The following is an 18,383-nucleotide window of genomic DNA, read 5'->3' as shown; positions in this document are numbered from 1 at the left end:
TGCCAGAGGCCTTGAGCCGGATACAACTACTTACAGGTATATGCTTGATCTCTATATTCGAGCTGGGTTTGTCAGAGAGGCACAAGAAATGTACCATCACTTACAAGGGGTGGGCAAATGAACAGTCATTTGCCTTGATATGTCCTGGATGAAAACATAATAAATATTATAATAGCCCAAAAAATTGCATAAGAAATGCTAAAATCAGGGTTTCCTTCTTGTACTCGCTATTTTAATGAGGTCATTAGGCTCTATTTTGAAGATGGGAGACTCAGAGAGGCTTCCAAAGTTTTGTAGAAAGTTTTAAATTTAGGAGTTCCTCCTAGCGATAGTACATGAGTTATTGGGTGCTCTTTTAATTAAAGGCGGGATTCCATTATAGACATCAGAGCAGCTTAAGTCTTGCCATAAAGGCACTAGTATCCAGCCATGATAAGCAGAGTTTATTGTATAGTGGGGATGAATGATGGAGCTTTACAAGCTTAAGGGCGTCTCAAATGAATTACAATTTTTGAATCCCAACTTGTCATTTTGTAATGCTATTATATGAGCTTTTTGCCAAGGATGCTTTAAAGATGTTCATAGACATGATAACATCACTTAACACAAATGTGATAATTACCTATACAAAGTTTCGGTAAGTGGCGTAGAAGAATGTTTCATCTTTTGAAGCAAAAGGGATTTCAGCCTGATGATCGCACGTTTGAAGCTGTTATAGAAGTGCTGGGAGGGACCATCTGGTCTAACGTGTTACGCAGGAAAGGGATTTCAGGTGCCATTTGCAAGAGCATGTTAAGTTTACATATATTTATATCTATTTGATTTTGAAACTTAAATCAGTTTGCAAAGCATTAAAATAGAAGTTGGAATGCAAGCCACACTTGTTACAACAATGTTTTTCAAAATTGATAGCTTTCTTTGTTACAACAATGTTTTTCAAAATTGATAGATAGAAAGCTGTTTTTGGATTAAATTGTGTATAAGATTTTTGAATCAATGTTTCAGATCACACTCTGTGATCCATCATCAGAATCAAGAGAGACAAAAAGGTCATGCATGCACAATTTTTTTAACTACAATGGAATTATGCAAATGGCCCCAGTCGTTTTTGCTTTATATTGAAATTGCAGATTAAAAGGCCTATAAGAAGGCATGCTTTGTTTTGTATAACTGTGGTTCTAACTTTGTGTTTTTTTTTTGGAGTAGAAGCTTAATGCATTTTGTGATGTAATTTAGGATAGGGAGGCAAAGTAATGGCAGCTTTATTCTTGTAGCCAACACAGGAATAAGTATATAGTTTTTAACTATTTTTTAGTACTCAAATATGGCAACATAACTAAAAGATAAGTTTTAACCGTAGCAGTAAAATATTTCTTGCTGATAAATTAACAAGGGCTGCAGGACAGCTAAGTTCCTGCCGAAACTGCAAGAACAAATTCTATTTTGTCTATTTTGTGTAATTTGTTTATGGACAAAGTAGTGTATTTCAATAAATAGAGCTGTTGGAGTGAAAGGTTTATTGTAGAATTGTGAAACTATATATGCTAGTTTTCCAACTTTTGGTTGAGTGGTAGGTCCATATTGAGATGCTTCTTATCGACTTTGGCATTGGCATTAGATTGGTCAAATAAATAAGTATATACTGGTATTGGAACAAGAATGAGTAAGGAAAACTCGAAGGCCTTATATTCTAATGGTCTTCGATAACTTATCTTGATGTTGGATAACTAAGAAAGGAAAACAGTAATTGTAAGTGATTGTAAAGGAAAATGTTTAAATAATCAAATTCAAAAATATTTTGATAGCTGCCTTGTGGTCTTCAATCAAATATAGAAGCAAATATTGTGGATTGTAGAATTCCAGTGGACTTCTCATCTTTACTCTTTACTTGTAATTAACGAAAATGTGGATTGTAGAATTCCAGTGGACTTCTCATCTTTACTCTTTACTTGTAATTAAAGAAAGTATTTGCAGTGGATATCCTCCAAAGGATGACTTTCTTGGAGTAAAGATGATGCATCTGTATAGATTTCAATTAAATGAATAATTTATAGTTGGTAATGTATAGATTTCAATTAAATGAATAATTTATAGTTGGTAATTTTTTAATAGATTAATTATATTTCTGGCCAGTTATTTTAAATTTTTATATGCATAAGTTTCAATTATATGGATAATTTACATTTTCCTAATTTTAAATTTAAATTATATACAGTTTCTTTAATATTCACTTTTTAATTCATAAAAAGTATGTTACTTCTTTTTAATTTGTCTAGATAAACTGTTCTTCATTGTCTTTTATAGTTAAATCTCTGATTATTTGTTCAGTTACATGTTTTCTTGGATAAGTGAATTGATCCCATCGTTTGATATCCAGGAACTATCATATGGCCTCCGATAATGATACAGAGAGTGCTAAATAGATATCCATCTAAGTGGTGAAGGTAAAATAAATTCTGGTAAACATAAAATAAACTGTACAGTCCGAGATGAAGGGGGGAAACCCCTGTTAATGTGCAACATTGAACGTAAAACATGGATTGATCAAGTTAAAGATGCATATAATGATCGAAATTCACAGTACAGAGAGCTAAAAATGTCTACTTGTGTGTCCATATATTGGGTGCCTGAACCCATAAAGAAAACAAAACGAGGAGTATATGATCCTCTGGTTGTATTTCTTGGACCTTATCATCACAAGAAACACTAGCAGCTGACTACAACGGACAAATATAAGCTCCAAGTAGTAAACAAAACCTTGGAAAGGATCCCTCACATGACCATAGACAGTTTAGTCGCAAAAGTCAAAGAGCTAGATACAAAAATCAAAGTTTGCTATGAAGATTCAGCCGTTGAATGGGATTAAGATATGCTTGTGTGAATGACGGTCATGGATGCATGCTTCAAGACATAAAATCAAAAGACGAGAGATTATACTAGACATTTTGAAGTTGGAAAATGAGATTCCTTTCTGTATTCTGAAAATGATCCTACAATTGGAATGGAAAGACTCTGGATTAGTACAAGATTGCTTATCCAAACCTTTGTGTGACTGGATATATTTTAAACGTTATCCATTCTCAAGCAAATCAGGGGAAATAGACTTTGCGAAACATATTGAAAGTGGTCCATTGCATCTATTAGATTTGTCAAGACAGATGATTGTAGATATCTTATCAAATCCTGGTTCAAGTTGTGAATCTACTATCCCTGTTAAATGTTGTGCTTGCAATGTTCATTGCTATACTTCTACTTGCATTGTTGCTCCAAATAGCGTTGCTTGTTTTAGAGGGGCAAGCTTTTCTTCTTAGTCTATTTCACATCCAAGGCGAGCGACCTTTCAGCTTCCTTCTGAAATGGAGAAACTGTAAATATTTATTTTCTCAATCTGACAACTATTTAGTTTCATATCTATTTAACATGAAACAAGAATACTAACAATCTAAATAGTAGGGTAGAATAGAAGAACTGAACCTTAAGCATAACATGGTGAACAAGCCTGTGAAGGAGCGGGTGAGCACTGTTCCGTCCTCCAGCTATATTACTCTCAACATCACAAAGCTCTACAACACTTTCAGTTACACTGACATGCCGATCATCTTGGCCCTCTTCTTTGTCCAGATCAAAATTGCGAACATGACTGCTTTCTATAGCATATCTGTTAATAGTGGTCCTGGCAGAATTAGAAGTCGTTCTGGTGACTGGCTTATCTCCATTGTCACTCGATTCTATGCACTCTAGTTAACCAGCATCCTCCACCTTTCAACAAATGCAAATGAATTAAATCCCTAAGAGCCAACTGTTCGCCCCACTCATTTGTCACCTGTAACCTGCGGTGATCTCTAGGGGTTTTGGAGAGCTGATGTTTTGCAGACCCAGTCCTGTCCTCGGAAGTTGCACTTTCTCTCATATTGATAACCACAATTGCCTCTGTATCATCCAATCTAAGCATGCCGAGATTGGTTTTTGACAGTCGTTTGTTAAATGTCGATCAATTTGCCATAAGAACATTGCAAAAGGAAGAAATCATTAAATAATATTGAATGCTGATTGGCTGGGCAACATTATCTTAATAACTGTTTAGGACGAGCCCCTCCGCTATAGTTCCATGCTGGGGCAGGAACTAATAAACCAGGAAACTTGCCTTTTTGTTTGTTCTGGTAGCCAACACAGACATATACAGTTTTTTACTACTTTTATATGGTAACTTAATTAAAAGAAAGATCTCAACCACGCCAGAAAAATATTAGCCGTGAGAATATTATTTTATCTGTCAAAGAATTTAACAAATAATGATAATTTTAAAATTTTAATTGTGGTTGTCTATAATTTAGTTTACAAAAAAGATGATAATTAAAGCGATGTATCATCTATTGTAAACATAAATTTATTAATAAATAAAAAGAATTAGAACATAATTGTATGAACTATAAAATGTAAGATATTTAAATCTTTGTTTTCATTATTAGTATCACATATGATATCTTATATAGATAAAAATAAAAATAAAGTAAAAATTAAAAAAACAATGATAAATGGTAATATATGCAAAAAACTAAAATTTACTATGTAAGTTTCTAAATTCATTCGTAAAAATCTTGTTTATAATTAAAATAGAAACTATTTCAAAACTTCAAAATATTATTTCAATTATGACAAGTTTCAAAATTGATATTTAAGACAATCTATCCTACAATTTCAAATTATTCTAAATAAATTTGTATTTTAATAAATATTCTAAAATAATATATATCAATATTATAAATTATAATATTATATAATATCTATTACCTATTATAAATTAATAAAGTGGAAGAAATTTGAGCTATTTTTTCAAGTTTAGATCTATAGTTTAAACAATTATTGGGTTGTATGCATTAACATGCTATTTTGAAATGACACTTCAAATTATTGATAATAAATTGTAAAAAATTATAGTAGGTAATATATATTATATGGTATTATAATTTATGATATTGATATATATTATTTTAGAATGTTTATTATAAAAATATAAATTCATTTACAATATTTTGAAATGATAGGATATAATTGATTCTAATTTTTAATATTTTAATTTTTTATGTCATTTTTCATAATAGTATCTAATTTCTTATATGAATTTAGAAACTTAGTCAGTTTATTTAAAAAAAAAAAATTTATTGATATTATCTTAAATATACCTGTCATAATTGAAATAATAGGATATAATTGTTTTTAATTTTAAAATATTTCAATATTGATTATTTAGAATAGTTTCTATTTTAATTATAAACACAATTTTTCGATATGAATTTAGAAACTTAATAAATTTAAAATCTTTGCATATATTACTAATTTATTATTGTTTTGTAATTTTTTTACATTCTTTTTATCTATATAAGATATCCATATGTGCTAGAATAATTAAAGGACAAGGATTTTCATTTCTTTTAAAGAAACATGTGTATTTTACAATAGCTTCAATCTTTTGTTTGTTCATAGGTGAAGCTTAAGGTATTTAGTTTGTAATTCATATAATTATGTTCTAATTCTTTTTATTTATCAATAAAATTTATGTTTGCAATTGTACTATGTTGATGCATCCTAAAGTTTTTGTTGATGAGTCTATTTGTGGTTGCTCTAGAAGGCTTTTAATGATGCATCTTGAAGTTGTTGGAGCTTTGGTGTTGGTACTAGTTTATGTTTACAATTGTAATTTGTTGGTGCATTCTAATGCTCTAGAAGGCTTTTAATGATGCATCCTGAAGTTGTTGGACCTTTGGTGTTGGTACTAGTTTATGTTTACAATTGTACTTTGCTGATGCATTCTAAAGTTTTTGTTGATGAGTCTATTTGCGGTTGCTCTAGAAGGCTTTTAATGATGTATCTTGAAGTTGTTGGAGCTTTGGTGTTGGTATAGGATTTGTATTTGGTGGTTAGATAAGTGTGACTATTTTGGTGTTAGTGTACAAGAATGCATTATACCTGCTAATATTCTAGTGACGTGGTTCAATTATTTAGTGTCAATGGTGTTTGTTGATGTTATATTGGGTATCCACAACTACTTTTAATGTTCTACATTAAAAATGGAGTAAAGTTGTGGTGATGTTCTTCAAGAGAGTTTTATCTTTTGCACTCGACCTATAATATTTTGGTCCATGTGGTTGCATGTGGATCTATGGGCAATGATTAGGATGAATTGGAAGGTGTGTTAATATGGTGTGAATTCTCACACATCTCATTTTTCCTTCTTGATATACATTGGTGTTTGTTTTTGGCCGACTATATGGTATTTACATGTTACACCTAATTTGGCTGACCTAATTGGTGTCCTTGAGGTCGTGGTTGGTATATAAAGAGTGGAATCATTGTGGAGAGAGATATAGTAGTCGGATGTGTTGTGCGAAGTGTGTATGAAGCAATTTAGTGATTTAGAAGTATTATAGAGCAGAGATGAAAACAATTTCAAATATGTTTTGAATTGTGAACTATGATCAACATTATAGTAGATGTGGTTCTCTATAGTTCAAACCTATTGATATCTTTGTATGTGAAGTACTGTATCTTGCCTTGAAAAAGTGATCTTAAGTGTTTGCAATTCTATTTGGTATCTTGCCCTAAGGTTGTGCACTTTAGCCTTGCAAGTCATCTCAGGGGCTCTAAGCTCCCTGGCCTTTGGCCTAAACATTGTAACTCAATTATTCATATAGTGAAATAGTTTTCACTATGGTTTTTCCCTATTTAGGTTTTCCACATAAAAATGAGAGGTATGGGAGGGAGAGATAGGTAGTGAGAGGTTATAGAGAGAGGTAGAGATAAATAGAGGGAGAGAGACATATTAAGAGAGATAGAGAGGTAGGGAGAGTTAGAGAGGGAGGGGAAGGGAGGGAGAGAGAGAGAGAGAGGTAGAGAGGAATAGAGGAATAGAGAGGGGTTGGTAGGAGAGAGAGGAAGAGTTAGGTTGAGAGAGATAAATATTGAGGTGAGAAAAAGAGTAGAAAAGGAAGTTTAGAGAGAGAAAAAATGTTGGAGAGAGAGAAAGAGGGGTATAGAGGAAGTTAGAGAGGGAGGAAGATAGATAGGGAGGGAGGGAGGGAGAGGGAGAGGTAGAGATAGTGGGCGTGATAGAGAGTTAGATGGAGAGAGAGGAAGAGGTGTTGTCACAACCAAAATTTTATGAACTTAATTATTATTAAATAATTTGAACATGGATAAATACTTAGAATAAAACTTTAATTATCCAGATATCTTAATTTTTGCAAATCAATAAATAAATTGCCATTTTATAATTTAATTGCAATATGAACCTATTAGATATTATGTTCTAAATTGAAATGTTATGTGGATGCATTTATTATATAGTTTGATTTGAATTCTTGACAAGTAAATTTATGATGCAGATTATTATTTATGTGCTAGCATATTGACGTCTCTCTTTCAAGTTATTAGGTTTTGCAAGGTGTCAAAGACAAACATGTGTTCTAAGTAGAGGTTTCTTAGCATTCTGGCAATAGTTGAAGTGATGGAAAAATACACACGCAAAAATGTATATTTGCAAAAAATGCATGATTTTACTTTAGTTATTAGAAAAGTAAAGTAATTTTCTATTTTTGAGAATTAATTAATTAGATATAAGAATAAATAAATAATATATGTATACGTGTTTTCTTTTATTATTTATTTTGAAATGATAATGTTAGATTAAATCAATTAAAATAGTATCCTCAAAAGCATACAAATAGAAAAAAATGGAGAGCAAAAACCAGAGGAGCGAGAAGTAGAGGACCGCACACGAAGGGTAGTATGGAGATGATGCGAGCACGGGAATGCGAAGACCTGTGAAATGGTGAATATTGGAAGTAGATTGGAATAATCCCGAAATCCCTTGCGAGGAGTAGACAAAATCGGAAGGAGGAGTAAAAAATAGTGGAGATAGTTTAATCCATCACCCTTTCACAGAAAATGAGAAGTCATCCGGTGGCATTGAAATTGACCTAACCGAAGACATTGATAATGAAAAACTGATCTTTGAAAGTCATGCGATCATAGCAAAAATTGTGGGGCCAAAATTACCAAGGAAAGCTATTCATACCTGGATCAAGGAAAACTGGGGGAAGCACATAATGATTAAATTTATACCCAAAGGCTTCTTTGTAGCAGTTTTCCTCGAAGAAAAAGAACGAAATCATGTTTTGTATATCAAAAATTAGTTTTTGAATAATCACCCAGTGTATATGCAGCCCTGGTCTCCAAATTTAGATCCCACATCGCTGGCAGTATATGATAAACCTATATGGATCCGACTATACAACTTACCAATTGAATATTGGAGTGAGACAAGCTTGGAAAATATTGGAAGAACCCTTGGAACTTTACTGGAAATTGATGAAGATATAATAGAGGGAGATCTATATACTTATGCCAGACTCAAAATCATTGCCGTGAAGACAATTCCCTCTTCAGTGATATTACTTTCTATGAATGGTGAATGGAAAAAACAAATAGAAGTGGAAAACGAAATTAGGGCTTGTTTGAGATGTGGAAGTTTATTTCACAATTCTGACAAATGCAAATTATTTGTGAGAAAGGCCTTCAACCACGCTCCCAGAAAACCAAAACAAGTATGGAAAGAAAAGAGAAAAACATGAAATCGGATACTCTGCTCTTAGATGGACCTAAACTTGCCAATTTTGAATCTAAACAAGATGCAAGCATGGAGACCCCGACAAAAGACAACCCAGTGGATAAGAACACTGATATGCAAATATTCCCAATTGAAATCCCCCCTATAGAGGTTGTACTGCAGGAACCTAAATCAGAATCATCAGAGTCGGACAACGATGGAGATGAGTTGAATATGGTAGATCCCAGATGCATCAGTTAGTCTGCCAATACCATCCTTGGGGGTGCGAAAATCACAAGAGGAAGGAAAAGCCATAAGACAGTGAGGGAGCAGAGGGCAAATGAGAAGGGTATTGTAAGTATGTTAAATTTTTTGAATCACACCAAGGGAGGAAAGGCCTCCCTTGGGGGACGATGAGGATCACTTCATGGAATGTCGGGCCTATCGGCTTCTGACAAAAAATGCTTGGTCAAGAGGACCTTGGTCAAGATTGATGCAAAAATATTCATTCTACAGGAAACAAAGCTAAGTAAGGATAAGGCGGTTGAGTTCATCAAGTATTGTTTCAAATGGGAAGACATTTTTCAGGATGCCAGAGGTGCAACTGGAGGTTTGGGAAGTATGTGGAACCCCTCCAAAATTGATGTACATCCAATTGCTTCATTTGACCATTGGATGGCCTGCACCATTATCTATAAACAATCAAACCTTTCCTACCCGTTATTTAATATTTATGGACCTACCAAGACTGAGGAAAAATTGAAAGTCCAGAATGAAATCACTAATCAAATTAAGTTGTTAGAAATGGGTATGGTCATAGCTACTGGAGATTTCAATGCCATATTGGATATTGATGAGAAGGTGGGAGGTCTTCGAAAACCTTTGAAAGTGATGGAGGATTTTAGAGATTTTGTATCGAATTGTAAGTTGATCGATATCATTCCTAAGAATGGTAAATTCACATGGACTAGTAGAAGGCTAAACTTTGCCAATATATCTGAAAGACTTGACCGATTTCTGGTTGGCGAGAGGTGGATTAGTTGCAATTACTCCTTGGAAACTGAAATTGTTCCCCAAATTGGTTTGGATCATCTGCCAATATCCCTGTCCATTGCCCAGGACACTCGCAGCAAGAAGAATTACTTCAAATTCTTGAGCATGTGGTGGTGGGATGAGAAGTTCCTTGACAATCTGAAAGATTGGTGGAAAGAAGGTAATATCTATTCTGTGTCTCCTAGCTTTAAATTTGTTAAAATAATTCAGTTCCTGAAAAACAAAATAAAAGATTGGAACAAGGTGTCATTCAAAAATGTTTTTGTGGAGAAAAGTAGAATTGAGGATGAGCTAGAAGAAATTGGCAATCGGGTAATGCAATTCGGTATGACCAATGTAGAATTGGAATTGGAGAAAAAACTTAAAACATAGTATATGGAAATTTTAAAGCGGGAGGAACTGTATTGGAAAGATAAGGCTAGGGAACTATGGATTGTTGAGGGCGATCTCAATACTAAATTCTTTCATGCTTCTTCCAAGGCCAGAAGGATCAACAACAAAATATGCTCAATCAAAGATGAGAATGGGATTTTGAAAACCGAGGCCAAAGACATTGAGCTAGTTGCTCTCAGGTACTATATGGATATATTAGGTTGTGCTGAGCAAGATTCGGGTTTGATACCAATGATTGAGGAAGTCATTAATCCTCAGATCTCTTGCTCTGATTGCGATATGTTACTTGTTCCTTATTCTTTGGAGGAAATTAAACATGCCACATTTTCTTTGCATCCCCAAAAGGTACCCGGACCGGATGACATAACGACAGATCTTTTTCAAAAATGCTAGGAGTTCATGGGCAAGGATATTTGGAATGTGGTTGAGGAATTCCAGAAAAAGCATAAATTTGTGAAAGAGATCAACCACACTATTATCACACTTATTCCCAAAAAACAAGTTTGTGACTCCATGTCTAAGTTCCGCCCAATATCATTATGCAACACTATCTACAAAATAATATCCAAGGCCATGGCTGAAAGATTGAAAAAACTGCTACCAAAACTTGTGTCTAAAAATTAGAATGTTTTTACCCCGGGCCGAGAAATTGCAGACAACATCATTCTGATATCTGAAGTCATACACTCACTCCATAAAGATAAATTGAAAGGTATGGTTATCAAACTCGATGTCGCCAAAGCTTATGATAAAGTGATATGGAATTTTATTATACAAGTCCTTGATAGATTTGGGTTCCCTGCTAAGTGGCTCGAATGTATAAAGTTCTGCATTAGCACTATGAGCTTTTCCATTCTTGTCAATGGCAATCTGAATGGGTTTTTTGGTGCTACAAATGGTCTATGACAAGGAGATCCATTATCCCCTTCACTCTTTGTTCTTATGGCAGAAGTCTTGGGGAGATTAATCAGGAAAAGACATAGTGAAGGCATTTGGCGAGGAATCAAAGTTCATGATCAATTTGAGGCCATTAGGCACTCCCAATTTGCAGATGATACAATAGTATTTGGAGAAGCATCCATACGGGAAGCAATTGGTATAAAACACACACTGGAGGAATATACAGTGGCATCGGGACAAGTTATGAATAGAGAAAAGTCCCAATTACTGTTCTTTAATACTTCGAAGATGGCTCAGATGAGAATTGCACAACATTTAAATATAAAAGTTGCTGAGCTCCCGATCAAATATTTCAGGATTCAGATTGACAGAGTTTGTAGACAATCCCAAATTTGGGATGATGTTATAAACACATGCCAGGTAAAATCAGAGAATTGGAAGAATAGGTGGTTGTCCCAGGCGGGCAGAATCACCATGATTAAATCAGTTTTATCAGCCATCCCAATATATAGTATGTCATGCTTCAAAATGTCGGTCGCTGCTGGAAAAAGTCTGAACAATCTGCTCAAAAAATTTGTTTGGGACGGTGCCAAAGATAATAGGAAAATACCACTAATTAACTGGGACACATTGTGCTTGATTAAGGAAGATAGGGGAGCCAGATTAAGGAAAATGGAACTTCAAAACGTTGTCCTTGGAGCTAAACTCTCATGGAAAATGTGTAAAGATCCCCATAAAATCTGGGTTAGATTGTTTCGAAAGAAATATTTGGACTCAAAGGACCCTAACCAAATTCTCACAGTGGCCAACGTGGGCCAAGGCTTGGCCACATGGAACTTCCTATGGGATTGCAGACAAATTATCACTGAGCACATCTCTTGGTAGATTAGGAATGGCAGATCCACATTGTTTTGGAGAGATTCATGGAATGAGTTTCCATCTCTCTATGAAACATTTGAAGATAAAGAGTGGATAAATCTAGTCAAGGATTGCATTGGGTGACATGTATGCAACTATATGGAAAATCATGAGGACACAAGTGGTCTAAGAAAATGGAAAAGAATAAATATTGGTAATCCTATACTATGCATGAAACTTTGGGAAGTTTTAAAAGATAGGAAATTACCAGCTTCTAATGAAGATGATAACATAATTTGGTGCACCTCAAAGTCAGGGGAGTACAGTGTCAAACTTGGATATGAAATTCAACGACATAGGGGTACTTGTGATGCATGGCCTCATAAAATATGCTGGAGTAATAAAATATTGCCAAAAGTGGGGGCATTCCTATGGATTGCACTACACGGTAGAATCCTTACTGGTGATAGACTTAAAACTATAGGCATCTCGGGTCCCAATCGATGTGTGATGTGTTGTGCAGATGAAGAGACAACCAACCACTTACTCTTCAATTGTCCAGTGGCTGAAATTTGTTGGAACTAGTTCCTCACCCAGATAAATTGGTCCACGACTAAGAATGAAATGCTCTTGGACTTCCTGCTATCCTGGCCAATTAGACAGAAGTCAAGATGGAGCAATCTATGGATGGTCGGTCCATCAATGATTGTTTGAAACATTTGGAAGGAAAGGAATAGAAGAATCTTCAAAGAAACATCACTTTCAAATATTATGCTGATAGACAAAATAAAAGGAGCAGTCGAGGAAGTGATAAATGGTAAGATACTAAAGGGTGGCCCTAAAAAATACAATAATTGGGACTACCAAATGGAAAAGCATTGGTCTCTTAGAAGATTAGATGATTATGCCCCCCCTCTGAAGCCAGTCGACAGAAAATCTGTCAGATGGAAGGCTCCTCCCAAAGAATGGGCAAAACTCAATTTTGATGGAGCTAGTAGAGGGAACCCTAGGGAATCCGGTATTGGTGTCATAATCCAAGATGAGCATGGTAAAATTATTAGTGGACTATATGAAGGGATTGGATCTACAACAAACAATGAAGCTGAGATCCGAGCTCTAGAGGCAGGACTACGACTCTGTATTCAACAAAAGATTACTCAATTCATCATCGAAGGGGACTCACAGATTATAATAAATGGGGTGACTAAGTCAAACTTCAAGAACTAGAAACTCAAAAAGTGGTTGCCACTAATAAACGAGCACCTCACATCAATCAATAGCTATGAAATAATTCATGTGTATCGTGAGGGCAATCAAGTTGCAGACTTTTTGGCAAACATTAGGATCGAAAGGAAAGGTGGTCTCGTCTCTTTCAGTCATGTCTCGGCAGCCAATGATATCACAAGATGATGTTTGAAGGACTATTGTGTTTCCCCATGACAAGGTATTGGATAACAAATCAGTTTTTACTGGATACGCACCCGATTTTGGGTTATAGGTGGCAATGATATACACCTCTGTAATGTGCAGAACGAGTACAAATCTGGGTAAAAGAGGCAGAGTGCATACACTCTGATCATGATTTCTAAAATTGATGAAAAACTGGTTCATCACATGGATATGTCTTGGCCTGCACAATTGGGAAGTACTGGATGCAGTTTGGGACACGTCTTCACTATGAGATTGCCCAAGTTCAAATTTAGAATCTGGTGGGTTTTGGTGGAATGATGATAATTGGGAACTGGATCATGCTTAACTCCATAAATACTTGCCAGATGAAATGTCTCTCAAAGTTGTGTGTGTTGTGGAAGCAAATGGATCATTTTGGAGATATTAGTTGTGTCAACTGTAGCAATGCGTTGGGAACACAACTACGAAATTTATTTGTCACTTAAGACTTCATTTATGATGCTATTCGGGGATTAATTGGCATCAGTCTCAATTTTGAACGACACTGGTGCGATAATACTATCTTGGAGATGGCTCTTATGCCCCTGGTCGATGTCATAGAATCAGGGGAGTGTGCAGTAGAGCTTTTGGATGGCTTTGTGAAACCACACATTGCAGACTATGTGGCTAATGACATCCTAAGCCTTGAGGAGTGAACCAAAGTGAGCATACTAAAGGTTTATTTCCAGGTCGAGGAGTACTTGTCCCCGGAACCGAAGGATGCACCTTAGGAAGCCGACGAGGAAGCTGCGGAGGACAGTGGTGGTTCTGTGGATAGCAAAACTAGGTGGGCGTTGGCATGGCAGGAAGTGTGGCTGGAGGAGCGCAAGCATCTGAAGGTATTTGGGGAGAACGCATGGGAAGTGTTCTGGTGTGTGGTGTTCAATGGGAACATGGCGCCATTCAGAAACTTGACTGAAGCTACAGAGTGGTGGCTTCCCGAGCGGTCCACCAACAACGTCATTAGTATTGGAGAATATGCGGCAATGATTTACCAAGTATTAAGTGGAAATATATAATTTGGCTCAGTTGTCTATGGACTTTTGCTCTCTTTTGCATGGAATGTATGGTCATTTGAAAGTCGCATCTAGCTGGCATAGTGTTGTTAAGCCGGATGCTTGAAAACTTTATGCATTTTTCTTTTTAAAGTAATATAGGGTGCTATCCCCATAATGATAACACTTACTTTAAAAATTAAAAAAGCATACAAATAGAATTTATAAATGTTTATTTAGCCGATAGGCTATTCTTCTTGAGAATTCCACTGGAAACATCAAGTCTCGCGCTATTTTCTGATGGTCATTTTAATGAAATTTTTCTAATATAGAAACTTACTTGAAGGGCGTTGTGATTAGGTGGAAAGTAGAAAGTTGCATTTTTAATTGTAGCTTTAAATGATTTTTTCAAAATAAAAATTGACATTTTGATTTACAAACACACTTCCATTACAAACATTGCTAAGTCAATTAGCATAATTAGAAACTATAGCTAGGAAATTAGGAATCATCACAAACAATATACAAACTAATCTAGCCCAATCACGAAAGCTTAAATGTAATGATCTATCCTAAACACACTCAATAAAGACATAAAGACAAAACATTCAAAACTAAAGACTATGCAAACCAAATGTAGATCTGAATGCTTCCTTCATGCGGCTCCATTGTCCTTCTTTCTTCTCCAAATAGCCTTTGTTTGTGGATCTCACCTTCAAGTGCACACACATGAGATGAAAGCAAGTAGACAAGATAATGGCACAAGAGTACTTGAAGCGTGATTGATTTGACAAAATGATTAGAAATTCAATAATCTGATTCATTCGATGATGTGATTAGATTGGGATTGAAGAAATTCATCCAATTTATAGAGAAATTGGAGAAAAAGACCAAATTAGCATGATTCAATTCGAATGGAAATTGCAAATCAAACATGTCAATTATGACAAATTATGACAAATTATGCACCTTCTATGCAAAATTTGATTGATTGATAATTCATGACAATTTATGACAAATTTCTATGTCAAAATTGATTGATTGTCAATTATGACAAATTATGACAAATTGAAATGTCATTCCCATGAAATTAGGAGATGAAATAGGAGGGAATAGAAATTAGAAATTAAGAAATTAGAAAATTAGAAAAAGAGGAAAAATAGGAATTAAGAATTAGGCAAATTAATTAATAATTTGTCATTTATTAATTAATTCACAAAAGAGGAATAATTAAATGAACATTTAATTGCGATGAGAAGACTTAGGATAAATAAATAATTTATTAATCCTAGAGGAAGAAATGACACACAAGGTTAAATGATTAAATCATGAAACCTTAGAAAATGAATTAGTAATGCGAGAATGACAATTAGGTCTTGACAAAAGATAATTGACCAATGTGATAAATGATTTGATTGACAAAATGCGCCAATTGACGAGGAACAATGACTAATTGATCCAAATTGACATGATTGAGAAGACGATGACGATTGATGATAAATTGATTTCAAAATAACAAAACTAACAAGAGGACAAGGATCGATGACAAAATGAATTGCAAAATGACAAGATTGAAAAATGACCACGATCGATGACAAATCGATCGCAAAATGATAATATTGAAACGACAACGATTGATGACAAATTGGTCGCAAAATGATAAGATTGATAAGAGGACAACGATCGATGACAAATCGATCGTATGATGATAAGATTGAAAAGAGGACACAACCCTAATTAGGATTGACGATGTCCAAAATGATGACAAATAAGCACGCACATTGATGCGACAGGATAAGATTGACCAAAATCATGACTGAAGGTTATTGTCGACAAGACCAAATTTGAGAACTAGATCATTGAAGAATGCAGAAGAATGACTCGATGCTCGCAAATGATAAAGACCAAGTGCGAATCATAGGAGAAATGTTAATGCGACACAAAAACCTAAAATGAGGCAATGTGCAAATGTTAAAATATGACTCCACAAGCGTTGACCATTTTTAGGTGTCTACAGAAACATTCTTAAATTCATTACCATACCTAAGATAAGAAACTTCTACCTATTATATTAAAAAAAAATCTTATTATATTATTTTTGCATTATTTAATGTTAGTATATATGATTAATTTTTTTAATAATTTTTTATTATTATTTTATTATGTTGATATTTTTTTTTGGATCGATAATGGGCACTTTTTAAGGCCCTAAAACACTATTGTTGTTCAAATCTGCGAGCACACCAGCCCAACAAAAGTACCAAGCTTGTGAGCCTAGTAGCCGAACAGGGATTTGAACCTTGGTGGTTGTTTCACCAAGCAAATGTTTTAATCGTTGTACAACATGGGTCACCCCAATTATGTTGATATTATTATTATATAGTTATAAAAGGTCAATCTTGACTATTTGACACGTGTTGGATTCAATGGTGAGATCCAAATCAACCTAAAATGCACATAAGACCTGATTTAGGTAAAATCTCTCAATTTGAAGAATAGGAAAGCCTCATGTCTGAAGCTCTGATACTATGAAAAAGTTGTAGAATACAACCTCACAGAACCCAGTGAATCCCTCTTTGTGTCCTAAAAGAGGATTTTTTTTCTTTTGGCCATAACTTGGGCATACGATATCGTTTTTTGGAAAACGAGATATCATCGGAAAGCTGGTTTTGTCTATTTTCCAGATTTGTGGGTTTCATCACCTGGTTTTTCTATTGGCACATTCTACAACCATTTGAAGTTAGAAATTTTGTTTTCAGTCCTGAGCTCATAACGTTTCACTAGTTTCTCCATTTTTCGCGATTCTAGTGGTGTTGAGATGATGTTTTAGAGATCTTCACAACTATCTATGCACTTTTTCGAGATTTTACTCCAGATACATTTTATTTAGTTTTTTGTGTGATTCACACTTTGGTAAATTACTTGGACATATGAGCTCAAGGAAACTTCTTGTTTGGGTGGGATGACTTGTTGTTGGCTATTACTTTTGTATTTCTATCCTTTTGTCTTCTTTGAGCATTGGATACATCATTTTGTAAGAATTTTCCCTTTTTGCAAATGCACTGAGATAAAGTGCCACTATGCCTTGCATGCTTGGGATCTTGCACATCTTATGCCTTATTGTACTCGCACTCCATTATAGTGTGTCATGGGGGGGTTTGATGTTTGCCTTTGTTTTCCATCTACCTTTGTCACGTGAGTGTTCCTTCCATGACATTAGCCTCATGATGTGTGTCAAGTGAGTGTTCCTTCCACGACACTAGCCTTTATATGTGTTTGTACTTTGTGTTGCACTCTCGATGTTCCTGGTTCTTCATCATGCATTTTTTCTTGGCATTCACTTTCAATGTACCTGTCACCTCTCCCTTGTTAGCATTATGGTGGATTCTACTGTTAGTGCTAATGCTTCTTTGGTTCGTTGGAGTGAGCTATGTATTCAATATTTGTTCCTATGTACTAGGCAGATGCAGTGACTAGTTTCCCATGCGTTTCGGTGAGATGGATCATTTACCATATGGACACTCTTTCATTCCTATTTTTGGAGGCAACCCTTCATCTTCGATTGATCAACTCTTCAAACTTTGGTGTTTTTGCCATCTATATCTTTGAGTTTAGTTGTTTGCCTTTGTTTGCCATCTGATTCAAGTAGTGTTATTTGAGGGAACTCATGCAGATTACAGTCTTATCTACCTGATCATCTTCTATTTCAATAGAGGTTCTTTAGATCAACAGTTATTCTTCGACATTGTTTGCAGCTTCATGCTTCAGTGGTGTTCTTCATGTTCATCCTTTGTTCCTTTTTTCTGGGACATTCTCTTGTTTGGAGGCTTCTTCAGTCCTTCACTTATATTTCTCTCTTTAGGAGAGGAGTTTTTCCCATGAGGTTTTCTCCTTTTCTCTAGTTGTGAGAGATCTTTTCTACTTGGGTACCTCATCAGGCCTTGTTGTCGGGACCCATTTTTGGCTTTCATGCATCTAGTCCTTAGTTGTTTTTTATCTTCTCTCTATCTTCGTCTTAAGGGGGGGTGTTAGAGTAAAAGTATTAGTTTACTTAATTAATTAAATCATATTGATTTAATAATTAAGTCACCTTTTCTCTATTTCACTAAAGCAAAATTTAGGAAGCTAAA

At 34.9% G+C, this 18,383-nt stretch overlaps 1 protein-coding gene and 1 long non-coding RNA gene across 2 annotated transcripts; one reads left to right on the top strand and one right to left on the bottom strand.

Annotated features, from left to right (window-relative positions):
- Positions 1-2,591: 2,591 nt before the first annotated feature.
- Positions 2,592-4,070, bottom strand: LOC131078073 (uncharacterized). Its single transcript, XR_009113716.2, has 2 exons — positions 3,475-4,070; positions 2,592-3,351 (listed from the first exon to the last, which is right to left on the bottom strand). It is a non-coding gene; the product is annotated as an uncharacterized LOC131078073 (long non-coding RNA).
- A 5,339-nt stretch (positions 4,071-9,409) lies between these two features.
- Positions 9,410-10,030, top strand: LOC131078076 (uncharacterized). The gene has a single exon (XM_058015719.2). The coding sequence runs from the start codon at positions 9,410-9,412 to the stop codon at positions 10,028-10,030; it is 621 nt and encodes a 206-aa protein (XP_057871702.2).
- Positions 10,031-18,383: the final 8,353 nt, after the last annotated feature.

This window comes from Cryptomeria japonica, chromosome 9 (assembly GCF_030272615.1).
Source record: "Cryptomeria japonica chromosome 9, Sugi_1.0, whole genome shotgun sequence".
NCBI lineage: Eukaryota > Viridiplantae > Streptophyta > Pinopsida > Cupressales > Cupressaceae > Cryptomeria > Cryptomeria japonica.
The sequence above is the reverse complement of the archived record's forward strand: the minus strand, read 5'-3'. Positions and strand labels throughout refer to the sequence as shown.